The sequence below is a fragment of the Gavia stellata genome, chromosome 30, assembly GCF_030936135.1.
Source record: "Gavia stellata isolate bGavSte3 chromosome 30, bGavSte3.hap2, whole genome shotgun sequence".
NCBI lineage: Eukaryota > Metazoa > Chordata > Aves > Gaviiformes > Gaviidae > Gavia > Gavia stellata.
The window spans coordinates 4,102,731-4,130,322 of NC_082623.1; the positions used below are offsets into that span (position 1 = coordinate 4,102,731).

Genomic DNA, 27,592 nt, shown 5'->3' on the forward strand with positions numbered 1-27,592 from the left:
GGCTGGGGAGGCAGGGCGGGGGCTCTCCCCCCACGGTGCCCAGAGAAGTGGGGAACCACAAGCTTCAACACGCCTCAGGCGATGAAGAGAGGCGCCCGTCTGAACCTCGGGACAAGGCGGACCGAACTGCAGACCCCCGCCCCGCTGCCCCACGCCACCCGGCGGGCCCACGGGCTGCAGCCGGCGCTCGGAGCCCACCTGCGAGACCAGCACCCCCCCTCTCCCGCGGGCCCACCCGGCAGCGGCTGCGGGCACGCAGGTGTGCAGGGGAGAGCCCAGGGGACCCCCACCCTGCCGTGGGGGCACGGCGGGGGGGAGCGGGCAGCGAGCACCGGGGCGGGGCGGGGCCGGGCAGCGGGGCGGGCAGCCCCGGCGCGCTCCTTCCCACCCACACTACAAATCCCACAATGCCCCGCGCCTCAACGCGCACACACCCCCGTCCGCACCTGGCGCATGCGCACAGCTCCATATGGCTCCAAGATGGCCGACACAGCGTCCGGTAGCTCCGGCACGGTAACGGCGGCTGCTCGCCGGGACGCGGGGTCGTTGTGGAGGGCGTCTCCCGCGGGAGCCGGGCAGAACGACAGCAGCCTGTTCCTCCCATGGCGCTAAGGCGCCTATGGCCTGCCCGTGGGGCTTTGAGGCGGAGGCTGAAGGGAGGGAGGCGCTGATTGGCTGAATGGCCTGAGGGAGGCGGGGCTCGGCAGCGGGGCTTGATTGGCTCAAGTTCTTCCGCTCGGATTGGCCGGCGAAGGGGGCAGCGAGGCGGGGGTGCCCGTGGGGCGGCTTTTTTAAAGGGGCCGCGCCCCAAAAGGCGTTCCGCGTTGGGTGGTGCTTGCAGCACCCTGTCTATATAGACATGTATATGTACGTGTGTGTATATATACGTGTGTGTGTAGATGTATATGTGTAGATCTGTGTGTGTAGATGTACGTATATTTATGTATGCACGTGTGTATACATATGTGTTTGTGTATATATGTGTGTGTAGATGTATATGTGGAGATCTGTGTGTGTAGATGTGTGTATATTTATGTATGCACGTGTGTATGCATATGTACATGTGTAGATATGTGTGTGTAGATGTATATGTGTAGATCTGTGTGTGTAGATGTGTGTATATTTATGTATGCACGTGTGTATGCATATGTACATGTGTAGATATGTGTGTGTAGATGTATATGTGTAGATCTGTGTGTGTAGATGTGTGTATATTTATGTATGCACGTGTGTATGCATATGTATATGTGTGTGTAGATGTATATGTGTAGATCTGTGTGTATATGTATGTATATTTATGTATGCATGTGTGCATGCATATGTGTTTGTGTGTATATGTGTGTGTAGATGTATATGTGTAGATCTGTGTGTGTAGATGTGTGTATATTTATGTATGCACGTGTGTATGCATATGTGTGTATACATGTGTGTGTAGATGTATATGTGTAGATCTCTGTGTGCAGATGTATGTATATTTATGTATGCATGTGTGTATGCATATGTACATGTGTATATATATGTGTGTGTAGATGTGTATGTGTAGATCTGTGTGTGTAGATGTGTGTATATTTATGTATGCACGTGTGTATGCATATGTACATGTGTATATATGTGTGTGTGTAGATGTGTATGTGTAGATCTGTGTGTGTAGATGTGTGTATATTTATGTATGCACGTGTGTATGCATACATATGTGTACATGCGTGCAGTGGGGGACAGGCAGGGCCGGCCCCTGCCCTCTGAGCGCAGGCAGCCCTGCCTTCAGCCCTCCGGTGTGTCACCGAGCCCGCCGCAGGGCAGCGCTCCGCCACCCGGGGATGCTGGGGGCAGGGTCGGCACCCTCGCCCTTCCCGGTACCGGCTCCCGGGGCTCGCAGAGCTCGGGGCTCACTGCTGCCCCGGGTCTGGAGATGGCTTCGTTTCTCTGAGCTCTGGTTTCGGGGCGGGGGGGGTGTCTGTGTCCGCAGAGGTCGGGCAGCAAGCATGCAACCACGCCTGCGGATAACTACTACCTGGCTCGGAGGAGGACTCTGCAGGTGGTGGTCAGCTCCTTGCTCACCGAAGCCGGCTTTGAGAGCGCGGAAAAGGCTGCGGTGGAGACGCTGACGGAGATGTTACAAAGCTGTGAGTATCCAGCTTTGTGAGCGTCCAGCAAAGTCACACTGCTCCCCTGAAGTTTCTTGTTTCTCTGTTTTCAAATTGGCCTTCACGCTTTCATTTTTTGGTTTTTTTTTTTTTCCATTTTTATTATCTTACATTAATGATGTTAGCAAAAGCAGACGGCTGGGCTGGTGGCTGGAGCACAGCCCTGGAGTCACAGACCTCTGTGAGCCTCAGATGTTTGTCCAAACTCAGAAGAACTTATTTATCTTACTCAGCGCTCATTAGATATTCATTAAGTATCCTAATAAGCTCCACATATTGAGGTGCTGCCAGAATAAATAGAGAAATAACGAAGTTCCAGCCATTTGGTTAGTTGAGGCTGTAGAAGTGCCTGTGTTTGGCAGCTCTGCTCTTGCTCTTCTGGGTGATCTGCCTAGGATCTCACGTTATAAATTTTTCTGAAATCAAGGGGTGATTTTGTATTTTTTCCTGCCTGTGATGCAGATTTGCCTTTTGCATTTGTGGAAAACATCTGACTCTTTGATCTTTAGTGTCTCCATACTCTGCACGTACTTTAATTTTAAATATGCAGGCTGTAAGACACTGGATTCCAGGAGCTATTTTTCATTCCTTGCTAAATTTGCTAAAAATTCAGGTCTCTGAAGTCAGGGTTGGGCTGATACATGCGTGGTCACTGTCTGAATGGAGTATGTGGTGGTGATTTTTTTTTTCCCCCCAGATATTTCTGAAATTGGAAGGAGCGCAAAGTCCTACTGCGAACACACAGCCAGAACGCAGCCTACGCTCTCTGATATAGTGGTTACTCTAGTGGAAATGGGTGAGTAGTGACTGGTCCCGCTAATTCCAGCTGCCTGCGTTGCAGAAGATTTGGGTGTGCTGTGTTGGTAGGAAAATCTGTCCCCGATGTTTCTGGGGTGTGTGTGTCATGCCCACTGCTCTGGGCCTCATGCAGGCGCTCCGATATTGCTGCTGCGGACACAGCATGAATATATACAGAGTGCGTGATTTTCTTTCTCATGTAATTTGGAGCCCTTGGAAAAATTCTGGAGAAGTCTAAGAGAAGGGATTTTTGGCAGGATAAACTCTTGGTGTGATTTCTGTTTCCTCTTTTGTATTTCAGGGTTCAATGTTGAAACGCTTCCTGCGTATGCCAAGCGCTCCCAGCGGATGGTCATCACTGCCCGTATGTGGGAAATCCTTTCTATTCTTATGCAGGAAATCGGAAATAATTTGGCATTCCTCTTTGCTGGCATCCCAAGAGCTCCTGCTTTTCTGATGGATGATGCAGTCCAGTGCTCCTGGACGTGCAGTTTGTGTTAAGGATTCCTGTAACGACTGTAATAGGTGAAGGAAGGTACCCTCTGCCAAATCAGTTGCCTTTGCTTCAGCATCCTCAACGCACATGAGAATCCTCAAGGTGGTTTTGTTCTTCCTGTGTAGGAGAGAGGGGTGAAGTAATCCTTGCTCCCTTTTGGGAGGCCAAACACAACCTGAAATGATTGCTGGTGGCATGTGCTCTGTCCCTTTTACAGGACCTGGTGACATGGGTCACAGCTCAGTATAAGCTAGCACTTTATGCCGAACTCTTGGCAGAATGAGGCTGGCTGATTTGTGTGTGTGTGTGTGCATTTTTTTTTTAACTGTAGCTCCTGTGACAAACCAGCCTGTGACTCCCAAAGCCCTGACAGCTGGACAGAACAAGCCACATCCATCCCACATTCCTGGCCATTTCCCTGAGTTTCCAGATCCTCACACTTACATCAAGACACCAGTGAGTGAAAAAAAGATTTTTATGGCATTTGGCGTCTGTTTGAAGTCAATGACACCAGGAGTGGTGTATAAGTATTTTTTATGTAGTGTTGGTTCTGTTTATCCAAAACATTGTTTGTTGTTTGCGGGTTGCCCTTGCTCTAGATTTCTGGCTGATTGACATCTGTAGCTCCCTGAAAATCTGTGCAAGTTTAAGGTCAATGCTGGCCTGTGACATCTGCATCCTAGTAGAGTTTTGAACTTCAGCTGTCTGCATTGCATCCACTAATAGTGTTCTTTTTTTTTTTTCCCCTCCCTGCTCCACAGACATACCGGGAGCCAGTATCTGATTATCAAGTCTTACGGGAAAAGGCAGCATCTCAACGGCGCGATGTAGAAAGAGCTCTCACACGTTTTATGGCTAAGACAGGAGAAACACAGAGTCTCTTCAAAGATGATGTTAGCACATTCCCATGTGAGTTATCTAGGACAGTTCTTGCTGTAAATGACAGCTGTCTGAGTATACACTCCATTAGAGTTCTTGCTACTGCAGGAGGTGAGCACTGAACGATCACATTGTGTTTGCCCTTCTGAGGCACTGGAAGGCTGGGAAATGAGGAATTTTCTATTTAAAATGGGGATGAAAAACAGAATCAAAGCCAAATGGTCGGCTTCCACCCTCACCAAAGACTCACTTTCTTCTGCTGGTGGAGAAAGCCTTGGCTGACAGGCGCTAAATTCAAAGCTTATCCCAATCCTGTCTCCGACCCTTTGTAACTTTTAAACAAGTAATTTCTTCTCTCTTATATTTTTGTGGTAGGCAGTGGAGGTTTTCCTGTTTCTCTGTCTGCAAAGCAGTGATGAGAATTCCCACCTTCCCAAAACTCACTGACAGCACAGATGTCAGTGTTATCTTAAGGGGGACTAAGTAATGCTTCAGCCTGAGAGATAATTGAACTTTTATGGAGGACAGGAAGGACTTTTTGTGTTAGTATAATGCCGTATCTTTGGCTGGAAACATAAAGGGGCCTCAGACAATAGGAAATGAGAGTCTGCCATCTTTTAGGGACAGCATATTTAATTCCTGATCGCTGGGAGCGGCAGGGAAAGAGTGTGTGTGTTTAAAACCAGAACCAGTGAAAGTGTTTGGTCTCTAAGTAACTGTTGGCTTTGTGCTTCACAATCTCTGACTTGAGGAGCCTTCTCCCAGCTTGCTGACTGTGTCCTTTTCCCTAACCCTAGTGATTGCTGCCAGGCCTTTCACTGTACCCTACCTGACAGCTCTTCTCCCCTCTGAGCTGGAAATGCAGCAAATGGAAGAAACGGATTCATCTGAGCAAGACGACCAGACAGACACCGAGAACCTCCCCCTGCACATGAGCACGGTACGCCCAGCCTGAGAGATCAAGGTCTCTTGGGCCCGACTTTCTTAAACATATGAAACCTGGTTCTTTGCCTGTCTTCCTTGCAGCTGGGCAGAGTGGGTGGAAAATGGCAGAGTGGGTTGCGTTTTACCAGGTGTAAATGACTAAAGATTGTCACGATTTTTTAACTTTCTGCAGGGTGCAATGCAAAATGAGGTTGTATCACGAGCTTTCGGTACAACCTTCATTTCAGTGTTAGGGGAAAGAGGATTGTCCTAGAATCCCACTGTTCCCAAAGGGGATCTTCTTGTGTTAGAAATCAGGAGTCCTCACCTTTAATGCAGCTCCTTGTGTGCTGCTGTTTATCTTGGCTGTTGATTATCTGTTTTGCCCATACGTTATCCGGTTTGAACTTCTAAGCCTTGTTTAGCCCAACTTTGGTTGTTTATGCTTTTTTTAATATGCCAGGATGATTCAGGACCTGAAAAGGAGAATGCTTCAGTGTTACAACAGAACACCTCCCTGTCAGGCAGTCGGAACGGGGAGGAAAATGTGATAGACAATCCCTACCTCCGGCCAGTGAAAAAGCCCAAGATCCGCAGAAAGAAGTGAGGTGTAGCCAGCTGGCTGCTCAGAGGAAGAGAAACCTGGGGGGTTGACCTCCGCTGCTGTGGGTGGGAGGCATAGAGCAAGACAGGAGAGACAATCCAGCTGAGTGGCAGAAGCAGAAGAATGATCTCTCTCTACTTAGTGAACTACACTCTAATCCTGGTTTGCAGTGCTCCCTCCTTCCCCTCTGCTCTCCTGCTGACTTGGAACGGTCAATGGTCAATTGCCTTAAAAGCGTTAAAGGCCACCGGGTTACAGATGGGAATTGTCTCGTTTACTTTGGTTTGTTCTCGCTGTCGGCAGGATTTACTTTCTGAAGAGATGAGGGACACAAAGGTTCTTGCTGCTCAGTGCTTCCCAGCAGGCTCTACAGAATACAAAGGCATAATTCGTTTGTGGCTGTCTGGCAGGCTAGGAAAGAAACTTCTGCAATCAACCTTGCCTGGCCTTATAATCTAAGGAGCATGTATTAACAGAGACAGAAGAATCCCAGAGAGGTTTCTTTCTTTGGATTCTTGGCGGGTAAAAGCAAACAGACTTTTCTTTTATAAACTAAAGGCATCTGATGTGTTGGTAAGAGAGTGAAGTGTAAATACAGAGCTAAGGTGGCATTTTATTCTCACTTTTCAGACTGCAGATGCACTTCTAACTTAAAAGCGCTAAGTGTGGTGTTTACCCTGTTCTGCTTTGAGATTATTTTTTTAACAGTATGAATGGCAAGATTTAACAGCTGCTTCAGGCTATTTTTCAGTTCTATTGTTAGTTTCAACACAGCACAGCTCCTTTGAGAGTTCATGCCTTCACCAGCTGTTTTGAAAGATGCTGTGTTGAAAAACGTGGAATATGGAATAGAGCTATATTGATTGCAGTCCTCAAGGTCGTGCTATTGATCGCATTTTTTTATTTTGTCCATTCTCAAATACAGGCTTTTATCAACGGAAGTTGCTCTTTTTTTCCTCTTTATTTCCCCAGAGCAGACGACTTTATTTCAGCAGTGAAAATGACTAGTGATGGGTGTATTGTAATTGTTAGCTGGTTCTGGTGGGGTTTGCTTTAATTTTCATTCAACCTTTACTTAGGCAAAATATGGGTTAAATTTCTTTGACGAAAGACTCCTGTAGTTTGGTCCAGTCTCCCAAGCATCTCTTCTGGATGAAAATGTGGTGCTGGGAGAGGCAGTAAAGACTGCCTGCTACAGACTGCCAGGCAGGTCATGGTTTCCTAGAAGAGTAGCTGAATGCAAGCAGTCTGTTGCAGTCACCGGGGAGATCAGAGTTATGTGTATGCATGTTCCCCTCTGTTTAGTTAAGGCATCCTCCCAGGCCTCCCTCTTCCCCTCACCCAGGGAGGACGAAGATAAAAAGGAGTAATTGTTTCAGTGAGAACGGAGGTGTTCCTGCCAAACAATTTGAAATGACATCTCTAGCAAAAAAGTCCTGCATGTGCCATTGTCACTTCTGCTGGTGCCTTGGTTGTACAGAATAACAAATGTACAGAGACATTGTGTATGTATGTATATATAAAAATTTATATCTTTTTTTTTACTTGGATTAAGCATTTTTCATAATGAGAAAATCCCTCGCTGGGTAGGGGAAAAATGTAAAATGAAAATAGTAATTTTTATGTTCATAATAAAAGAAATTTTATCTCCTACAAGCAAAACTGGCTGAGTCCTTAAATTTTCAGGAGTGGAAAAGCACCCGAATGGAGCCTGAGTGTGTTTTCAGCGGGGTCTACAAGTGGTAGGAAGTCTTGTCCTTCCCCCTGCATCTCTTCCTTTCTCTACAGCAACACTTGATAGCTGAGAAGGTTGGGAATTTTCCAGCAAAAGCTTTGGTTCATTAGAAACATGTTCAGTGAGGACAAAGTGCCTTTTGAAATACCATCAGTTTTGCAAAAGCTTTAGTAGAAGGTTTCTCCAATCACAGGTGGAACATGTGGTTGAGAAGTACTGAAGAATCGTAGGTACTGCTTGCTTTCTTTTACATCTTCTCTTACACATGTATTTTTCTCCTGATTAGAAAACCAAGACAGATGGAGGTGAAGTATGCAGTATCAGCCATGCATACAAAGGTGAAGCCTTAAACAGCCATAAACCTCAGGTCTTAGGACAGTACAATTTCCAGTGAGTCGTATCCCCTCCTTCAAAAGATTGCACCAAAATGGGCAACTGCGAATCAGCAGGTACATCCCTTTTTGACAGCTGCAACTACAAAGCAGTCTCTTGTGGTTGGGAGGGAAGGGACCAACCTGCCTAGAAAAGACCGGTCGTGAGCAGCTGTATGTGAGAGCGTATGTGAGAGCACTTGAGGTCTGAAAGTGGGAAATTGGAAGAATGCATTTTGGTTTTATAGCTGAAATTGGGCTACAGGTGAAATTTGCTAAAGAAACAGCTAAACAGACCCAGAAACTTTCAAAGCCTGCATTGTGACTGGTAGTTATACTGAGAATGAATGCTGCCTGCTCTTAGTTTTCCCCTGAGATTGAATCAAGCTTGTGATCAGACAGATTAAGTCTGTGTGTGAAGGTTTGTAAACATTTATAGAAATCCCCAGGGTCTGAGTTGTACATTACAGAAACAACTGATGATGAATACCAGCACCTTTCTGTTTCAGACTAAATTTATTTTCGTGGCCAGATTCTTAATTAGCAGCATGTTGCTTGCTCCTTGCTTGAGAGTATCTTCCTCATGTCAGTAGGGAAAAAGCTAGTAATGCAAGTGCACGTCTTGCAGGCCATCTGCTCTAACCTGTCCCAGCACAGCCTCTTTCCCTAGGATGTTTGCTGTGAGCTGCTTTAATAAAGTTGCTGGCTGTGCACAAAGCCATTATACTCTCTCTGAACATACCTGAGGGCAGCGCAGTACCGGTGGCTGTGCCACATACGCCCCCGTGTTTCTCAGCTCTCCTCAGGCTGTGAGTGAACCCCTGGGCCCGGCCTGGAGCGTCTGTTGGAGATGAGAGATGATGGTGAGGAGGCCGGGGAAAGCAGGTGGCGGCTGAGGAGAAGATGGTGGCATTCACTCCCAGCGCTGAGGAGACAGGGCAGCAGCCGAGCCACCCTCTAGCTGTGTTAATTTGGCTCCTCTCTGGTGCCAGTGAGGGCTGGGTTTTGGGGGGAAAAGCTGCCTGCAGGGAGGGAAGCCATGTCGGGGAGGGCAGTGAGGTGAGGTGTTTCCATGGCAACCCAGAGAAAATGGCCGCCAGCCCTGCCTGGGCCAAGGGGCGCAAGGCTGGGGGGTGCTGTGCGTGAGACCCAGCGGCACCCAAACACCCGCAGAGGCAGCAGACACCTGGCAAGATACCAGGTAAGCACAACTAACGGCAAGAAATGCCTCTTTTTGAAATTGTTTTATTTGGAGAGGCTGGGTAGTGCACATGAATGTCTCCACGAGTGGGTGGGAAGCGGAGGCGAGGCCGGAGCTGCCCCGCTGGAAGGGGAGGACGTGTGGCGGCAGCCATGGCTCCTCAGCTGTAGTATAATCTCAGGTAGGCCGCTCGCTCCTGGTGTTTCTTGAATTCTCTGTCTATGGTCAGCTAAAAGACAACTATTATCCATTAGATATTAGCAATGACAATTGCTTCAGAAAAGCGCAGGAAGATGTGAGACGGTGTCGAGAACCTTAACCTATGTTTTAAATCAGAAAGGTTTTCTTTTCATCAGAGCTACACAGGGAAGTCTGTGCTCCGTTTCTCTCACTTTGTGGATGGAAACTTCCAGAATGAATTTCTTAATACAATTTTTATTTTAAGGACTGTAACTGCTTTTGCAAACCAGCATTTTCTGATAAAAGATCACTTTGTATCTTGTGCCCCAGGCTAGTAGAGCCATATACCCAGCAGGCCAGTGAGGAAAGGATGACAAAACATAGTGCAAATGAGTTGTTGTAATCATGCAGTTTCCTTTGTCAGAAACATTGAGCCAGGAATAACATCCCCTTATCCCTGTCCTTACCTTCTGTACCTCCATTTTTAGCATTCTCTGTGCTGGCATCGGCACTGAAGACCAGTCTGGAGATCCAAACTTCATCGGCCAAGTTACTTTTTTGTGTAATTGCTTGTCTGCTTTGTAAGTTCCAGGTCTAAAGAAACCAGGCACAAAATATCTCATTTCTGGAGCTGGTGCGTGATGTTTGTAATACCGGAATTTACCAGCCCTACCTTGATCTATGGGAGAAATGCATGTTGTGGTATTCTAGTCATTATGCTAAGTTAAAAACTAAAGCAGGGGAGCTTTTTGAAGACAAAAAAGCATTACTGGGAACTCAGTTACCTGTCTCATGTTTGTGTCTTAGTATTTCTCTCTGCTAGTGGCCCTGCTTATTATCAAAAGTGTAAGAAAATGAGTTACATTACCCGGGGAAAAATTCTTTATCTGAAGGCTTATCTGGAAATCGTGGTGTCTTAATGGAAAATGGAGCATAGGCAGGCTGGCATTTTCTCTCTTTCTTCCAGAATGACTGGTACGTTGCTGGGCCGGGAGTCACAGTCTGCAAGATATAAGATTTCTATAAGGAAGATTTTGTTCTGCAGACCATTCCTACATGCACTGATCAGCAGCCAGCTGGGCATTACAGACCTGCTGTTCAATGCATGCTTTGGCTACTCTGATAGTGTAAAAAAACCAGAACAATTCAATTATGTACTCCCTACTCCTTACCCAGTGTCCTGTGATGTCTCCCCTAATATATTGTTACTCTAGAGAAGTTGGGCCAGAAAACAGCGTGTTTGTTCAGGTAGTATAGCTGAGCTCCGTCCCTGATTTTGCCTCAATATGTACATTTACATGTGTGTGTATGTGATACAACGGAATGTGTATATACAAATGCATGCGTTGATGTTGCCAGAGCTCGTATGATCAGTCATTGGTCTCTAGGCTCAACACCTCCCACTAGACTATGTATAAGGAGATCTGTAGCTACCATATATATTAAGTTGGAGGCAGCCCCAGCAAATGTGATCGAAACTGATAGTCTAAGTTGGGAACAGCCTACAAATACTTGCAAAGCTGCAGCTCTGCTGCTTTGAAGTGTGCTTTTCTTACCTGTGGCTCTGGTATGAAACGCTGGGCTGTTCTCGCTCCTATTACATAGCCTTTCTTGCTCAGTGGTTTGTTTTCCAGAGAGTATCTGAGGCTGCTTCTCTGCGATTCAAAAGCAGAAGTGCCTTACTGACATTTTTAAGACAAAATTTGCATCAGGGGAAGGGCAGAAGTACATGAGCAGCAGATGTTATACCTATGAATTCCTCTAATTTCTCACTGATGTAGAACGCTAGGGCAGCTGGAGCTTTGAGGACTGGTACATTTGGAAGGGGAGGGGAATTTCTTTTTCTAGGTATATGTGGAGACATTGTACAATGGGTTTGCAGGGCAGGTGTCAGGGACTCCATGTCCAGCTGGCCATGGTCCTATTGCTCCTGTACTATGTGTCCTCTGTGAAGGAAAAGCTTTGAGCACGAAAACTGAACAACTTACCTCCTGACTGAGGTAACAGCCTGGCCCGAGCGAAGGGTCTCCCCTGATGGCTATCAGCTGGATTCCCAGCCTGTCTGGGCTGTGGTGGAAAGGGAACATTTTCCGCTCCTGACATGACCCAAATGAGATTCGCTTCTGCACATCTGTGAGACCAGGAGAGGGAAATGCCACCAGTGTGATAAACGCATGCGAAGGTGACCACTTGCTGCTTTTTTTCCTTCTTAAGTGTCTGCTGCTCTCTGCCTGAGGACAGCCATCCCCTTATCTCCCATATGGGAATTTCCCCTGACCCTGGATATTTGTGAGGGGTCTGTCCTTTGGATGCCTATTCCCTCCTGCCATGAAGGCTTCTTTTTCCACAGCCTGAGCAAAGAGTAGCCTAGCAGCCCAATTCTGGGGAAGGTTGCTGGGGAAGACTGATGCCTCTCGGGAGCTGCTTGAGAAGGAAAGCCCTCGTGCCCACAGCCCCCCGGGTGCGTGCACCTCGCACGGCTCACCTCTCGGCTCCCACTCGGCTGCCATGCTGCCCTGGCAGCGATATGTGTGTACACCAGTTGCTATAGACACTGAACAGAGCAGGAGGTGCTGGAGGGAATGCTGGCAATGGAAGCGCCTGAAGGGTGCAGGGAAAAGAGGAGGATTAATAATGTCTGTGTGGATTGCGCTGTGCTGGTTGCTACTCTGAGGGGCTACTGTTTTCACACTGTAAGTCAGGACGGGAGAGGTCTCTGGGGAAGCAGTCTACAGGTTGTGCTGTCTGGACCCTTCTCTGTGATCTGTTTTGTGGCACAGCCTGATCTGCCCTGTTGTCTGCTCTCTGTCTTTTTCCCTGTGCCTGGCTGTCAAGATAGGGCAGCGAGAAACCCCTGGAAAATGCCATACCGGAATTAAGTCCAGCTTGTGCATTCAGGCCCTTCCCTGAGCCCAAGCGTGAGTATCATGAGAGAATGAGGGTGCATCAAAATATTAAAAGTGAGATGAGTTGAAACAGTGAGGATTGTTGCTTTTGCTGAAGACTTTATTTAATCATTCTTATTCAATGCAATTAGTTCAGAGGGTTCTGTTTGCTGTAGCAGGGTTGGTATCTTCATGGCCAGTTGCAGCAGGAGCAGCTGGTATCAAAGATGAGGCCATCCTGGCAGCTCTGCATGAAGGTTTCACCATTAACACAGTTGTAGAAGTTGCTCTTGTTGGTTGGATCCGCATAGATGCCGTTGGCCTTGCCAGCACAGAAACCGCTCCCACCAGAGCCACCAGTGTTGCCACCTGAGCCCCCGCTCCCACTTCCACCTACTTGGTTAGGAGCTTCAGTGACTGGAGGATTGGGCTCAGGCGGAGGCACGCAGTCTGAAATAAAAGCAGGAAAGGGCTTATTTTTGTGTTGACAGTCTCTCAGCCCTCCCTTTCCTCCACAGACCCTTTAGTGGTGGGTTCAACTATTAAAGTGTGTTCCCCCAAAGTCTGGCCTGGCTCACACTGGGCCTTTGAAACCTCTGGACCCGGGTCCAAGTTATAATCTCCCTCTTTTATACCAGGGCATGTAGAGTGAAGGGATCTTTCCAGGGCAATCTCTAGTTGTGGCTTCCACAGAAAGTCTTTATCCACCAAGGCTACAGAGATAAAGGTTCATGGGCCTCTGAAGCCCTGCATCAGCAGTGATCTAGGGAGTCACCTTCCAGAAGCAAGCGCTACTCAAGCTACTCACCGCTGTTTTGCAGACCAAGACCGTTCTTCAGGGCAGTGATCAGGGGATATTTGCCTTCCTTGCAGAAAGTGCCAGTGAAATCATCCAGATCAATGGTCCAAACCATAGCACCTCCAAAATTGTTCTTCTTCAGCCAGTCAACCTGTTCAGTGCCAGGGGATAAATCCCAATTAGTCCGGGGACCTGCTAGTGCAGAAGGCCTCCTGCCTTATTATTAGCACAGCCACCCATCCCACCATACCTTGATGTTGAAGCTCTTGACGTTGTCATAGCCAACCCATTCGTTGCCCTTGTAGGCATAGGGCACGTCCTGGGGGGCATCCCAAGCCTGGGTGGCTCCAGAGTCCAGGAATGTGCAGATCTAAGAAAAAAGGGCACAGAGGAGAAGTTAGCAAGTGTCCTACAAAAAAGGGCAGTTGGCATATTACATGGGTTAAAAAATCCTTACTGGGAGTTTGAGGAGTGTTTCTGTTGTTCTTGGTGGCGTGGATGTGAGGCAACACACATACCTCGTAGTAAGCCAAAAACCCAGCCTGCTTTGTGTAAGGTCCAGCTGGCCCAGGTCCTGATGTTGGTGCCCCAATACCAGTGTCAGATGGGTTTTGGAGGTTGAAGTTATGTCCATAGGTTGGGAATCCAACAATAAGCTTCTCAGCTGGGGCACCATTGTTCTTCCAATAGTTCATAGCATAATCCTGTAAAAAAACCATCACAGTTCAAGTCTGTGCCAGGATTAGCAGGCAGGAAGATGACTTCTGTGAAAGAGCCTCCCAAAATATACTTACAACACTGAGGTAGCTGTTACCTCCACTGTACAGAGGGCTGTTCTCCCCAGTGCGTCCATCCCAGGAGCTATAGAAGTCGTAAGTCATCACATGGATGTAGTCCAAGTACCTGTGGAGAACATTGCTTGTGTCTATCTCCTGGCCTGCTCCGTCACCCAGACCTGATTGTGCCTTTAGTGCTGGCCGTTTACCCCACCACATCCCTGGCCATGTCCCCATATTCTGCAAATCTGGGCTTTTCAAGACTTGTTCGAGCTGGCCTTGTAAGTGCTGGAGCCAATTCTCTCCTCCAGGGAGAGAGGCAGAGTCAAGGCAGAGAGGGAATTGCGCTGCTATTCTGGGAACCGAGAGGTGTTCCCTGATGGCATTGAGCAGCCTGTTGTTACTCTTCCCTTGCCCACGTGTCCCCTTCCCCACCAAACCTCAAAGCATTCTCGCCTTACGCAAAAGAGTAGGGACCCCGCATGCCATGAGGGTGGTTTCTGCCAGATAATGGCAGAGTTTCCCTTAACCGCTTGAAGAAAGACCACTTAAGTCACAGAGAGGATACCTGAGGGTTTGCTACTTACTTTCCAAGCTCAGGAATCTCGTAGCCAGCCTGAATGGTGGAAAGTCCTGCAGCGACAGCGGCGGTGATCATGAGACGGGGCTTGTTGACCTGTTTGGCTTCCTGCTCAAAGGCTGCCAGCATTTCCTGAGGGATGCCAAGAAACAGCTCTCACTGTGGATGGCCTGGGCTGAGGCCTTGCAGTTGCCCAGGGCTCTGTCCAGAGCTGTACAGAGCAGAGGGCTTGACCAAAACCTTTTGTTTCAGCCTACCTTAACCAGGACAGTAAAGAGAGCCTTGTCCTGGGGTGGGCTGCCCCTGGCCCCAGGGTATTCCCAGTCAAAGTCCAGCCCATCAAATTGATACTGGCGCAGGAATTTGATGACGGACTTGATGAAGGTCTGGCGGTTCGCGGGAGTGGAAACCATTGTGGTGAATCTAGGGAAGCAGAGTAGGACAGAGTTGGGGTTTGGTTGGTGCCTCTTCCCCCCTCTCCCTCCCTGTCCAGAGTGCTGTTATGGGAAGGGGATGGTTTGAACTTACTTGGCTGTCCCAAAATTCCATCCTCCAATGGCCAGGAGAGTCTTCAGATTTCTGTTCCTACAGAGGGAGAAACAGGAACACATTTTACTTCAAGTAAGTGTCTGGTGGAACTGCCTTCATAGACCATCATCTCTTGGTGTGAAATCCGAAGAGCAAGTCTGGAGCACACCGAGTCGCTGCCACCATCCTCAGAGGACCGGTGCTGGCAGCCTGTCCTGCCCTGCCCTGCCCTGCCATGCCCTATCCCCCATCACTCTCTGCCTCTTCTCCTTGGCATCCCTCCACCATGGATTGCGCTGCCATTGTGCAGAGAAAAACCGCCGGGCAGGACCTGAGAGGAAGAACAAGTGATGCCCTTTGCTCTCGGCACATACTGGTTCTTCAAGCCGTTGAAGGATTTGTAAAGGGTCTCGTCATTCCATTCGTAAGTTGTGATCTCATTGTTGGACATCCCAGCAAAGGCGTAGATCAGATGGTTGCACAGGCACGGGTCGATGTTGTCAGGCATGAATTTTCCCAGGCCAGGCCTATACTGGGCCCAGCTGGTGAAGTAGCATGACAGCACATAGGCAGTGCCTGCAGAGAAATAGAGGAGGTGGGGTAGATTTGGACTGCACGGGAGAGATACTAGTAACTTCAGGCAGAGTATCATAACTAGATCTGATGAGAAATGATTGGGCAATGTTTCCTTGCAGGGTAAGGAGTTCAGAGAAAGTGACCTAGGGTTGGTTATCCCTCTGGGAACTGGCTCTCCAAGGATAATCATGGATTTCTCTCCTCCTCACTTTGTTTTAGTAGATGAGTTGGTCTAGGATGCTCTTGCACCCCTAAAGGCATGATTCGGGGTGGTTCTGAGTGCTGGGTCTCTTCCCCAGACTCAATCTTTCTCCTTTGCTGCCACGTGGGGAAGAACACAGGCAGAAGGGATCTCTGCGGAAGTGCCTGGAAGGTGGAAGACTCTTTGCGTGTTTGCTGTGATACCTGTTTGACCTGCCTGTATAGGCTGATGCTGAAAAGGGTTTGGTAAAGTTGTTTTTTGGAAGAAAGCACATACCTAGCTGGGCGTTCAGCAGGAGGGCCAGACCTTTAAAGAAAAAAGTTAAAGAACAAAGGTTTTAGTGTTTGTACTTAGAAATACAAAGTACTTCTGCAGGACTGGACTGAACCCAGTATGACCTTATCTTGTGATCACTGTTTTCTGTAAAAAACACACAAGAATATGTGTAGTCTCAAGCATGAGTCAGATGAGTTTATATGGAAGTGGGTAAAATTGGTCGAATGATTTCAGGTAAAAACATAGAAAAGAAACCAAACAAGTGACAATGCAATATTTTGATTTTTAGATTTTTGTTCAAAAAACACATTGGATTTTCAAACAGGTATGAACTCTATTCATTTTTAAAGCACAACATACCCACTCCTGCAGTACTAAAAAATATAACTATCCCTCCTGAAAGTAACTGCTATATCTTTTCCTTTGACAGAAAAGAGAGTGCAGCTTTTTAAATCCCCAAAAATCTCCTCTATAGCCACCCAGTATAACAGTGATAGAGCCACAGATACCTGTCGTAAAGGTAGAGAACAAAGTTTTGAAGCAGGACTTACCGGTAAGCAAAGTGAGCTTGGCCATCTTTGACCAGGACTGATCTGGTGCAGACCGTTTCCCACTTTTATACACTTCTCTCGTTTCATGCCACTCCTGTATCAACAAAGATGCACAAACATTACGAAAGTTGGTAAAGATCAGTATCACAAAAAATGATACCAGTACAATGGGCCTTAACACTCCAGCTGGTGACACCACTATTATCAGGCCGTGCCACGTCGTGGTGCTGCGAGAGTAGCTGAAGGACAAGATTAGATGGCTTTTCTTCTTAGAAATTTATTTACAGCGACAGGCTTTGGGTCAACGCTGGCAATGACGCAGTGATAGATGGCTGGCGTGTTCACCTTGCGCTGTCATTGTGTCTGCCCGGGGGTGGTAGGTGCTGCCAAACCAAAGGTGGTTTACAAGGGTTTTGTCTCCTTGGCTGGGGCAGTCCGCAAGGCAGGACTGAGTAGGGCTTAGGCTCGCAGCAGTGGGCTTTTTGGAGGACACAGGAACTGGGCTCACTTGCTGCAGGCAAACTGTCTGTTGGGATGCAGGGGGCTTTGTGATCCGAGCTGTCTCTTGCCCACACCATCCGAGGTGTTGTCACTTCAGGGAAGTGGAGAGGGTTTCCTGGTGTCCTGTCAGTAAAGGAAAACCAAGTCAGCTTCTGCAGAGTTGTTCTCCCGCTTGCCAAGATAACTTTCTTCGGGGAGAAGCATTATTTTTTGGAGGTCAAGCTCTGTGACAGAGCGAGCCCAGGGACAAAGCATCATGCAGGTTGCATTTCCTCCCTCCTCTTTTTGATCAGCTGTTTCCCAAACTGAGAGGCCTCGATGTGGCCAAGCATTCATGTCTTGCCTTAGCTTTCTGTGAAGCTCCACTTGGAGAAATTACCTGAATCTCTTCTATTCTAGATGAGCTTGTATCATTTTATTCTTTTCAGGATGCAATGTCTTTCTTCTAGGCGTATCTGAATGGGATTTTCTAAAAGGCAGTTAGAGGTGCTGAAAAGTATGTTTTTAACTCAGAAGGTTCTGTCTGCACGCTCAGGTTTACTGCGAATCGTGCAGTAAGACACTGTGCACATGATCAGTTGCTCTGCACAGGAATTACTGTTATGATGATGTGAAGGTGAATTTCCAGTAGGTCACCCAGACTTGGTTGAATGGGAGCCTGGAAAAGCCCTCAAAGTTGCCCATTTCACATGCTGGCACTTAAGCCACTGACCTGTGACACACGTCGTGTGTTTTGGAGAGCCCTATCTTAGCCTTTATCTGGATACAGAGGTTCGGGTATCGGTCTCCTGGTACGGGAAGATTGGAGCTGACAGCTGATACAGGCGTTTGTGCTGATGGCAGTGTTATGACAGCCAGGGTTCACGTTAGCAAGGCAGAGACGTATGTTCGGTAGATGGGCCCTTGGCTAGGTGTATGTATATGCAAGATCCGCCTTTGGATTTCCAAGTGAAACGAGGCTGCTTTCTATCACATTTGCGATGCAAAGATGCTGTTGAGCTAGCATAAATGCATTCTGGATTTGGATGTGAGACGCTACGTGATTTTGCCCATAAAAACCTGGGGAGAGCTGTGCCTGTTTTGGGCTGCTGGTCTGATGTTCCTCACTGCAGGCAGGCAACTTACTACCGCCACGGAGACAATCTGTTGCTGGAATGGTCCTCCTTAGTGTGGAGTGGTGTTCTTGGAAATTTCTTGGGGATTTTCCTATGGGAATTTACCCCAGATAGGTCTGCCTATACGTATAGATGTATAGCCTATGGGAGTAGTAGGGAGAAGCAATATTTCTTGGAGTAATATAGATTACCATAGGAGCAAGTATGTGCATTGCTATCTTCTATGTTGTCAGACTTTTTTCTCATGCATGTTGGTTACTGTTCTATCTTTGTCGCCTTTTTCTCTCATCGCTTCTCACAAATTGTTAATATGAACAATAGGAAGCTATTCAGAATTGTGGAAAGTCCATTGAAGCTGCTTCGCTGAAAGCTTCGCTGAAAGTTTCTGAGGAGGAAATGGGTAATGTTTGGAGGGAAGACATAGAGGTAAGCTCTTTCTGCCAGCTTGCTAATTTTTTCCTTCACTTCTTGGGAGAGTCATTTCATCCTATGCTTAAATTCTCTTTAATGGGCTGGAAAAAAACAGCTGTGCATGAAGGAAACCACGATGATTAACTTTTTAGTGGGAAGCACTGTAAGGGTGTTAAATATGATCTGCCACTATGGTAAAATGTGATAAACTCTTTCTTTCAAACCCATGCTCTATACTTGTCTGGGTAGTGCTTTCTGACATGCTCTGAGAGGTCTGTATGGGAGCCTCATTTCCCTATGAGCTAGAAGGGTTGAATCTCCTGAGAAATCAGCATGCTCTCTCTCACTTAGCATATAGTACAGCCTTGTCTGATACCAGCAGCATTAGTTTTCAGCTCTTTCATTTTTATCAGCTAGCCTCGTAAAAAACTCTCACTCCCAAAGAATCACCTAATTTCATGAATTAAACGAAGGAAGGAATTGAGTACAGGAATAAGTTTCCCTGTATATGCAGCTTCTTGATTTGCAATTAAGTGCACCTTGAAAGCACTGCAGGAAGTAAAATAGAAGCTAAAAAAAGTGTTAGCATGTCATTTTAACTAAGGAGAGCATCCTCTTCCTGCTTTACAAGAATCTTGTAGTCAGTGGCTGCGTACTATCAGCAATTAAAATATGCAACAGTAGATGTCAATGTTGCTTGCTCTTCCCAACCGTGTAGATGAAGTGCTTTTCTAGTAGTCTTCTGATAATATTTCAAGAAGAAATGTGTTTGCAGGCCAGAAAGCTTTAGTTACTGCTCCTCTTTTTAATCACAAATAGAGATCTGAGATTAACAGGACATTTTTTGCACTTTCAAATAGAAATGGAATGCTTCATTCTTGCTATAGAAATATAGCGAGGATAAAGGCAAAACTTTGTTCAGTTCATTTCTCCAGAGCTGTATAACCTACGTAAGACATGACTATCTTAGAGTGAAAGAGGAGCTATGAAAGACATCTGTCCAAAAACTAGCCTAACCATGCAACAATGTCAGGATGCCTATTAAGACATTAGTCATTTTGTTGACATGCCCAGGAGTTGCATTGCCTATAGAAGAGCAGCCCAGTGCCTTGGCAGGGTACTGATAAATCTATGCTTTTTGGCTATCTCAAATGTTTCAGTCACCTGCTTATATCTCTGACAAAGAATTTAGGTTCACTTTCTGTCTCTTCTGCCTTTCCTTACCAGCAGAGTAAGTATTTATTGCAGGGGAGAATGGGCTTGAATAGTCAGTTTAAAGATAGAAACTTAATTTCCCTGGGTCCATGTTATGTGTGTGCAGTCTCTGCAATATGCCTAGTTTTATTCAAATGGCTTTGGGTGAAGCAGGCCTAAATTGTCTGTGGTCTTGGAGTATGTCCTTTATTAATCTGCTAGGAAAAGGAGATTTTGAACATCTCTGATGTGTTTATGGTTTCCAAACCTTTCCGTTCTATTGGGCACTTTTTTGCTGTGGCGCAAACCCTGGTTTTCACACTGGCAAAACATAAAACAAAGCAGTCACACCAGATGATTCACTCCAATGATAAATGTTACATCCTGACAGCAGTTCAGCAGGTTCTCCTAACAACTGCCTGGCTTTGCTCAAAGCTCTATATACTTGATAAGCATTTTACCATGAAGATCAGAGCAATCTTATCTACTCCTTCCTGGCAAACCACATCTAAATGCAGCCATCTCCATCCTGGACATAGTAAGCAGCTTCAGACTCCTACCCAATGCTTGATCCTTTTGGAGTTCAGCTCATGCTCCAGGGCCTGTAAAAGAGAATGTACTTCTGATGCCAGCACATGTCAATGGCCTATACCACAGCCCTGCCTAAACTGTGCTGTGCCAAATATCAAACCTTTGGGAGCAGCAAAAAGCAAGCAGAACAAAATCAACAACCCCTTTGTACCCCTTGCCTGCAGCAAGAAGTAACTCTTTATCTTCACTTTGCTAAAAGTGAGAGAGCTTTTGTGCCATCATCAGGACAGCCTGACTCAATGACAAGGTCATAGCTTTTACCTTACCATCTTGGCAAAAATTTACCTGCTTGACTTGGCTTAAAATCGAGGGGAGGAATATCAACAAATCACTGACTGCTACTTTGAGTTGAGTTGTTTCCAATGCCCAGTCCGGGAGGTGTTAGGAGATAACTTGTTCTCCTCTTCCTTTGGTTTCTGCTTTAGATAGAGGAATGATGGAGCTTCTTCCTTTCAAAAGCACGGTGAAAGGTATCAGGAGTCTGGTCATTCTGGACCTAAGGGAATGACTGGGAACATCTTTACCTCAGTTTTAATGTTCTGCATATCCTAAGGTTGGAGTTAAGCTGGAGGCAGAGGAAGGAATAGACTCTGCAAGCTGAAACTCAATTAGAGATATATGGAGCATGTTTAAAGAGACCTATCTGGGTCTCCTATCAAGAGCTTTGGTGATATTGCTGGTCTCTCAATGGCTTAACAGCTTTTAATAGCTGAGCTCTATTTGGGGGCTGCTGACCTTCTTGGAAAACTGTCCCGCTCTCTTCAGGAGTCTGACAGAGAATTAAGAAAATATGGCTGCAGTGTCAGTGGCCAAACATGTGAAAATCTGGCTCCACATCCAGCTGGGTATGTATACACTTGCTTAAGTTATTGCCACTCTAATCCAATGCCTGTAAACTGAGTCCTGAAAAAGGATCTCTCCTACCTCCAAGTCACGTAACCGTTGGACGTGTCCTTCACTGTGCAGCACACAGAGCTGATGGTGGCTGGTGTAACAGTATCTGCGCAAAGAGGGGACAGCTGGAACACCCATGTGTCTGGCATCTGCTCCACTGCCTGACTGAGAGCTCTGAAAGTGATTTGGGAGCTGTCCTGGTCCGAAACCCTTTCTGTTCTTCTAAACAGATCATTTGGTATAGCTGAAAGACTCATGTTGCTGCTGCCATGAGAACCATCCTGTGGGAAACCCAGGCTGAAGAGCCAGCACCGCTACCCACAGTGTAACGTGGTCTATCCAGGAGCAGATGATGCGCAGGAAATGTCGGGCACCTCTTCTTGTTTAGATTCATGGCAAGAAATTAGGAGCTTTAAAGCTCCTCAGATTCCCTCCTCCAAAAGATAATCACACCATGTAGGTCTTGGGCGGGGACTTCATGCAGACAGGCTTTCAGGGCAGTTTGCCTATATAGGACAGCCAGGAGAGACTCCTATCTCTTTGATTCTTACGACACCAGTTCATTTGTTTAAAGGTCTCTATTTATAAGCCTGCTTTCCCCAGTACTAACTCCTTGTTACAAAGGCTGGATCTGTTCTGCTTCGTGCCATCTTCCTCTGGCATTTGATTTCCCTTTTCTCCACAGCTCATTGAGTGGAACTAAAGAACTGCTGATTTTCAGATACCAACCATTCCCTGCCTCCCGGGGGACATTCTTGCCTTCTGCATGTACATTCCCAGAAATATCATCTCTGACTCACTCTGATTACGAAATGCTGCAGCCATTTCCCCAGCTACTTCTACAGAGTGTCATCGTTTATTCACCTTTTGTCCGCAGGTATATTTTATAAGGACTTAGAAGAGTTCTTTTCATGAGGAATTTGATGCAGTACTGCAATTGCCCGTTGCATATGCTTTCCTTACAGCACATCTTTCATCTTTCCTTATTCTCTCTTGGCACTAAACTGCTATAATTAGGCTCTGTAAACAAATCCCCAGATTCTCTGATGTTGTGAAACATTCAAACTTGATTTCTGACCATCCTGTTCCTCAAATAAACCTTGACTCTGCACTGCAGGCATCCTACTAACATTCCCTGGTGATCAGGATTGAGGCGATGAGTTCAACAGCTCTCTGTGGTGGTGGTGAACTCCAGTGAGCAGGGTGCTCTCTTCGCCTAGGAATGGGCTGCAGATCCTTCCACCTAGCCTTGTATCCAAGTGTTAGTCCCAAGAATTATTTCCTGGTCTGTCAGCAAGTGAGAACAGGCCTTCGAAAGGTGGCATGTGTGCATAAGATAGATTCACAAATTGCTCGCTTGCACATAAATATCTGTGCCCAAATGCAGGTGTGTGCAGGTGGGCAAAATGTACTGCAAAAAGGTTATGTACGCATGAATGAACATGCACATGGGTGTTATTTTAGCTAAGGAAATACCACATGAAGAATGCTTTGTTTCAGCTGCTCTGGATTTTTCTTTCTCTATTTTTATGCACTTTATGTTACAGGAAATTTTTCTATAGTCTGATGTTTTAAAAATTGGATTTATTAAAGCATATAATCTTCAAAAATCCACTTAAGATTGATAATGCGTATTACAGCCTAAACTATTATAATCCATTATTTAGAAAAATACCAGCACCAAGCATGCAAATCTTGAACTTCTTATAGTCAGGATTCAAAGTGGCAGGTTCAATCAGGCTGCTCCGTGTAACATGACCTGTTTTCCCCATCCATCTCACCCCGACAATCCCCATTATCTGTGAGGAAAGAACCAGATGCCCTGGATTGCGAGCTGAGACTAGCTGAGAGTACTGGCTGCTAATCCATCACTGAACGCTGCAGCCGTCACCAAGCAAGGCACTGAGGTACGGCCATTGTCTTGCATTTGCATCCAGTGTTCAGGAGGTCTAGTTGTTACCAGTAAGTTATAGCAGGGCTTCAGAAACTTCCTTTCGGGCTCATCCTTTTTCCTCTGAACCCTTCAGAGGAGGCTCTGCCCCCACAACAGCATCCCAGCTCATCTAATTACTTACTAAGCTCTTTTTCGGGTTAGCCGACATCTGCCCATTTCCAATTAGTCCTTGTTCACAAGCTCAATAACCTGAGCCATCTGTGTAGGTAAGAGAGATAAGCTTCCCATTAAACATTTACAGGACATAACAAGGGAGTATTGAAGCAACTGTTGCTGAGCCAACCCAGGCGAGTGTCTGTGTGCAGGGGAGTAGCTGACCCGGCGCCTCCAACTGCCACGCTGTAATCCAGCGAGAAAAATACATGGGTCTATAAATGTATGTGGACTGTCACGCACCCCCAAAAGGGTACGCGCTCCTCTTGCTTACGTCCATGAACGTTCTTGCTACATTAGCATGATAAAGGCTTTTAAAATAATTCAATAGCATTTTGGGCCCTAGAATTTCTAGCAACCAAATAGCCTTTAAATAAAGCATTCACTACTTAAGCAGCGGCTCTAGATGCCCTTTAACCTCAAATGCCTAAAATAGCTCAGAAGTCAGCCTGACCCCCCGTTCAGCTTTCCTGAACAGGGTGAAACGTATCCTTAATTCTAGGCAGAGACATTATCTTTGTCCCCAAGCTTCATCAGTTGCTGTCCTTGTTTTGAAAGAACAGTTCTGTTTCCAAACCTTGCTAGGATGGGGTTTTATCTCACAGAGCGCCTCCGTCCTTTTTCCCGTTCAAGGTTTCCATCTGGGCAGCACAGAGAACAAGATCATTTGCCAATATATCCCATTCCCTCCACAGCGATTAGTGCCAACAAAGGGGTGAAGTCTTGCCTAAAAACCTTTATGAAAACTAAGGAATCTCAGGAATGAAGCCAGGGCATTGACAACTTTTGAAGTGTACCTCCAGATCCGGGGTGAGGGTTGGCAGATAATCAATCGCTTTTAAGGGCGTGAAGACTTTAAGGGGTCACAAAAGGGGAGACGGTGACTCCTCTGCTCCCTCAGCGCCGAGGCGAAGCACAAGCAGCCGGGGCAGAAAGCTTCTGAGCTGTGAGTGAACCTCTCCAAGGCCTCGGGGGACCAGAGGGACCTCGGGGGACCAGAGGGACCTCGGTGGCACAAGCAGTGCTGGCCCCTTCACGGTAATTGCGGCGCGGAGCCACGGGGGGGCGCCACCAGCCCCGCCACCGGCCCCGCTGCGGGCCGCACCGCTCCCGGGCTCCCCCCCGGGCCGCCCCCGGGCAGCCCCCGCCGTGCGGCCCCGCAGCAGGGGCCGGGGCGTGGGCCAGGGGCCGCCCCCGGCGTGCGGCCCCGCCGGGTCTGCAATCGGATCCGCGCTCTGCAAACTGATCCTTGCTGCCAGCTGGCCTGAGGCAAAATGGAGGGCATGTACATCCAGGGCCTGCGCGTCCAGGGCAGGCACGGCGAGGGCATGAACATCGAGGGTGTACACATCGAGGGTGTACGTACGCATCAAGGGTCTATGCACATCGAGGGTGTACACATCGAGGGTGTATGCATCGAGGGTCTACGCACATCGAGGGTGTACACATCGAGGGTGTACGTACGCATCAAGGGTCTATGCACATCGAGGGTGTACACATCGAGGGTGTATGCATCGAGGGTCTACGCACATCGAGGGTGTACACATCGAGGGTGTACGTACGCATCGAGGGTCTACGCACATTGAGGGTGTACACATCGAGGGTGTACGCATCGAGAGTGTACACACATCGAGGGTGTACACATCGAGGGTGTACGTATGCATCGAGGGTCTACGCACATCGAGGGTGTACACATCGAGGGTGTATGCATCGAGGGTCTACGCACATCGAGGGTGTACACATCGAGGGTGTACGTACGCATCGAGGGTCTACGCACATCGAGGGTGTACACATCGAGGGTGTACGCATCGAGGGTCTACGCACATCAAGGGTGTACACATCGAGGGTGTACGCATCGAGGGTGTACACGCATCGAGGGTGTACACATCGAGCATGTATGCATCGAGGGTGTATACGCATCGAGGGCATGCACATGGTGGTCTCAAGCCTGGGTCTGAACCGGCAGCACAGGTACCTCCGTGCTGGCTGGCAAGTTGCTGCTTGTATAAAGTTAGTTTGGAGAGAGCTTGGGAGGGGGAGATGATCAGCTCTCCTCCTCCTCCACCTGGGGTCTGAGATGGCTGGTGTGCTAAACACACAGGCCTATGCCAGCACCCTTGAAAAAGCACCTACTTCTGTTAGCTAATGACTACAGGAGGCTCCTGTCCCCAGCGCAGACCAGTCAAGATCTCTCCAATCATACATTTGCATTAATAACTTCTTCCCTCTGATGCTGTCAACCTGATTATCTCACTGCTCGGAGCTTGAGCTTCAATTGCAAGAGAATGTGGCTGATCTGCCAGCTTTGCTATGCGAAGCTGCCTACTTTGTGTGGGTGCTCTGCTGTTTGGAGTGTGGTGCTGAGAAGCAGAGATCTGGTGTGGTTTGTAGTGTTGCTCTCAGCAGGTTATGGGAGAATGTGTGTGTCCTGGGGACAGGAGACTGGGTGCCTCGTCAGGGTAGGTTGCTTCCAGCTTGGTATGCTCTCAACTTTTGCTTACAACGTAGGAGTTGTACTTCAGTCCAGGAACTGAAACACTAAGTGCAGCCTGTTGTCTGCCCGGTCATATCTAAAGACAGACTGAATTTCACAAGCTCCAGTCTGTGCTGGCTGGTGTCACTCAGAGCAGATTCAGCAAATAATTCTGAATATTGCAGACATGAGAGAAAACCCAGGTAGGCTGAGGACTGTGGCTAACTTGAAAGCAGTAAAAGTGAAATTCATCAAAGAAACTACCAATTACTTACTTCACTCAGGGACATGCTGCAGGGAAGGAAGCACTAGGTTTCTAGCGTGTGAATACATTTCTGCTCAGCGCTTGCGTGCTGGCTAGCCTGTTCAGTGGGGCGTGGGAGTGGGGAAGTTGGAGTAAGGGCATTGTCCTAAGTTTAATCTTGTATTCATATCTTTCAGTATGGGGATTCTCCTGGGGCTGATCTAGGGCAGAGAGAGCCTTGAAAGGCTGCCAGGGTTGTCTGGGGGGTAGAGGAGGAAGTGGAAGTTGAAGCGTCTGTGTAATAGTCTTTTGAAACAGCAATCATTTCTCCTCATTGATCAGACATAGTGAGCGGGGGTGTGAAGGGGCTTCCCTTCAATTTGCTGACCCTTTATTTTACCCGCAGGGAAATGAACGCACCCTTGTCCCACCTGTAGCTGGGACATAGCCACCTCTCTGCGCACACCCAAGATGCTCTCTGTGCCTCTCTTCCTTTCCTCCCTAACTTACAGGCTGGATGCAGTCACCCTTTCAAGCATCCAGGCACCCTAAATGTGCTTCTCACCGGGAGCCCTTTGTTGTCATGCCAATCTCTATAAAAACTTTAAAATCTGCTTGTGCCCACCACACTACCACAACCCCTGGCACTCCTGGCAGGACGCAGCAGGCTCCGAGGGCTGTTACCCTGCTTTTGTTACCAAGGGAAGCAGCATGCGGGCTGTCCTTCTTTGGAAGCGTGGCTCTGCTCCACATCCCCACTCGGCTCTGCACTCTGCGCAGAGGGTTTAACCGTGCTTGTGTGGCTGTCTCCTACGTCACATGTTTTTAAGAAGCTCTTGCCAGCTTCCTGCTGAGAAGCTGATCCTGCTGACGTCTGCAGAGCAGGCCACGTCAGGCACGGCCGGGAAGGGAAATGCAGTCCTTTTTTGGGTGCAGACTAGAGCAAAGTCTATTGGCCTGAGCGGAGAGGAGGGCTGAGATTCAGGAACAGCTGGGCTCTGTCAGTAATTTAGCACTAAGAGCTTAAACAATACCCAGGATAAACACACTCCAGGACTGGCAGACCTCCCTCTTTTTCTCAGCTCAGCACAATATTTTCCTTTCTCTTTTAAAAATTTCACTGCTAATAATTAATTTGAATGGAATGCTTTTCCAGAGTTATATTTAGATTTTCTTCTCTGACAGCACTCCCCCATTCCAACTTCCCTAATGCAGCAGTATCGCTGTGCTTTTTGAAATGGAAACGATCATTTGCCTTCCACAAAACTTAGCAGTTTCATGTCCTGAGGCAGCACCTGAGCTGGGGCACTTTTGGGGGTTCAAAAAGGCTGTGTTTATGGAGAAAGAGAACTAGAGTAGCAAAGCAGAACCACTCCATACCTCCAGCTTCAGTCTGGGGGCTTTCAAGTGTCTGGAAAAGGGGGGACAAAACAGCTCTGGATCAGAGCATGCTAAAGTGGCGTGTTATTCAGTAGGTTATATATATATATGCACATATTTGGAAGTTTGCACAGTTCACAACAAGTCTTTAAGACAGGCTTAAGTCAAATCCCCACC

At 47.5% G+C, this 27,592-nt stretch overlaps 3 protein-coding genes across 4 annotated transcripts; 1 reads left to right on the forward strand and 2 right to left on the reverse strand.

The window, feature by feature from the left end:
• Window positions 1-453: 453 nt before the first annotated feature.
• On the forward strand, window positions 454-5,881 carry TAF8 (TATA-box binding protein associated factor 8). Of its 2 annotated transcripts, none has more exons than XM_059831164.1 (8): window positions 454-513; window positions 1,967-2,123; window positions 2,842-2,940; window positions 3,244-3,306; window positions 3,770-3,894; window positions 4,200-4,347; window positions 5,115-5,257; window positions 5,705-5,881. In XM_059831164.1, exons 1-8 carry the CDS (start codon window positions 454-456, stop codon window positions 5,846-5,848), a joined length of 939 nt encoding a protein of 312 aa, XP_059687147.1. In that variant the 3' UTR covers window positions 5,849-5,881. The 2 variants fall into 2 exon arrangements, with proteins under 2 accessions (XP_059687147.1, XP_059687148.1); XM_059831165.1 differs by having other exon boundaries at window positions 481-519.
• Window positions 5,882-9,312: 3,431 nt separating this feature from the next.
• On the reverse strand, window positions 9,313-11,842 carry CIMAP3 (ciliary microtubule associated protein 3). The gene is made up of 6 exons (XM_009811532.2): window positions 11,818-11,842; window positions 11,321-11,463; window positions 10,889-10,987; window positions 10,201-10,334; window positions 9,800-9,926; window positions 9,313-9,381 (listed from the first exon to the last, which is right to left on the reverse strand). Exons 1-6 carry the CDS (start codon window positions 11,840-11,842, stop codon window positions 9,313-9,315), a joined length of 597 nt encoding a protein of 198 aa, XP_009809834.2.
• Window positions 11,843-12,407: 565 nt separating this feature from the next.
• On the reverse strand, window positions 12,408-16,530 carry LOC104256934 (chitinase acidic). The gene is made up of 11 exons (XM_059831255.1): window positions 16,506-16,530; window positions 15,955-15,984; window positions 15,275-15,476; window positions 14,901-14,957; window positions 14,630-14,795; window positions 14,380-14,504; window positions 13,811-13,919; window positions 13,535-13,720; window positions 13,267-13,386; window positions 13,026-13,167; window positions 12,408-12,667 (listed from the first exon to the last, which is right to left on the reverse strand). Exons 1-11 carry the CDS (start codon window positions 16,528-16,530, stop codon window positions 12,408-12,410), a joined length of 1,422 nt encoding a protein of 473 aa, XP_059687238.1.
• Window positions 16,531-27,592: the final 11,062 nt, after the last annotated feature.

Coding starts and splice junctions, on each gene's coding strand:
- TAF8 (XM_059831164.1), top strand. CDS start 454: ATGCGCACAGCTCCATATGGCTCCAAGATGGCCGACACAGCGTCCGGT. Junction 514..1,966: donor CGTCCGGTAGCTCCGGCACG/GTAACGGCGGCT, acceptor CTGTGTCCGCAG/AGGTCGGGCAGCAAGCATGC. Junction 5,258..5,704: donor TCCCCCTGCACATGAGCACG/GTACGCCCAGCC, acceptor TTAATATGCCAG/GATGATTCAGGACCTGAAAA.
- LOC104256934 (XM_059831255.1), bottom strand. CDS start 16,530: ATGGCCAAGCTCACTTTGCTTACCG. Junction 14,958..15,274: donor TTCAACGGCTTGAAGAACCA/GTATGTGCCGAG, acceptor CTCCCTCTGTAG/GAACAGAAATCTGAAGACTC. Junction 13,168..13,266: donor TCAAGAGCTTCAACATCAAG/GTATGGTGGGAT, acceptor GGCACTGAACAG/GTTGACTGGCTGAAGAAGAA.
- CIMAP3 (XM_009811532.2), bottom strand. CDS start 11,842: ATGGCAGCCGAGTGGGAGCCGAGAG. Junction 10,335..10,888: donor GTTTCATACCAGAGCCACAG/GTAAGAAAAGCA, acceptor TATATCTTGCAG/ACTGTGACTCCCGGCCCAGC. Junction 9,382..9,799: donor TAAAAATGGAGGTACAGAAG/GTAAGGACAGGG, acceptor GTTGTCTTTTAG/CTGACCATAGACAGAGAATT.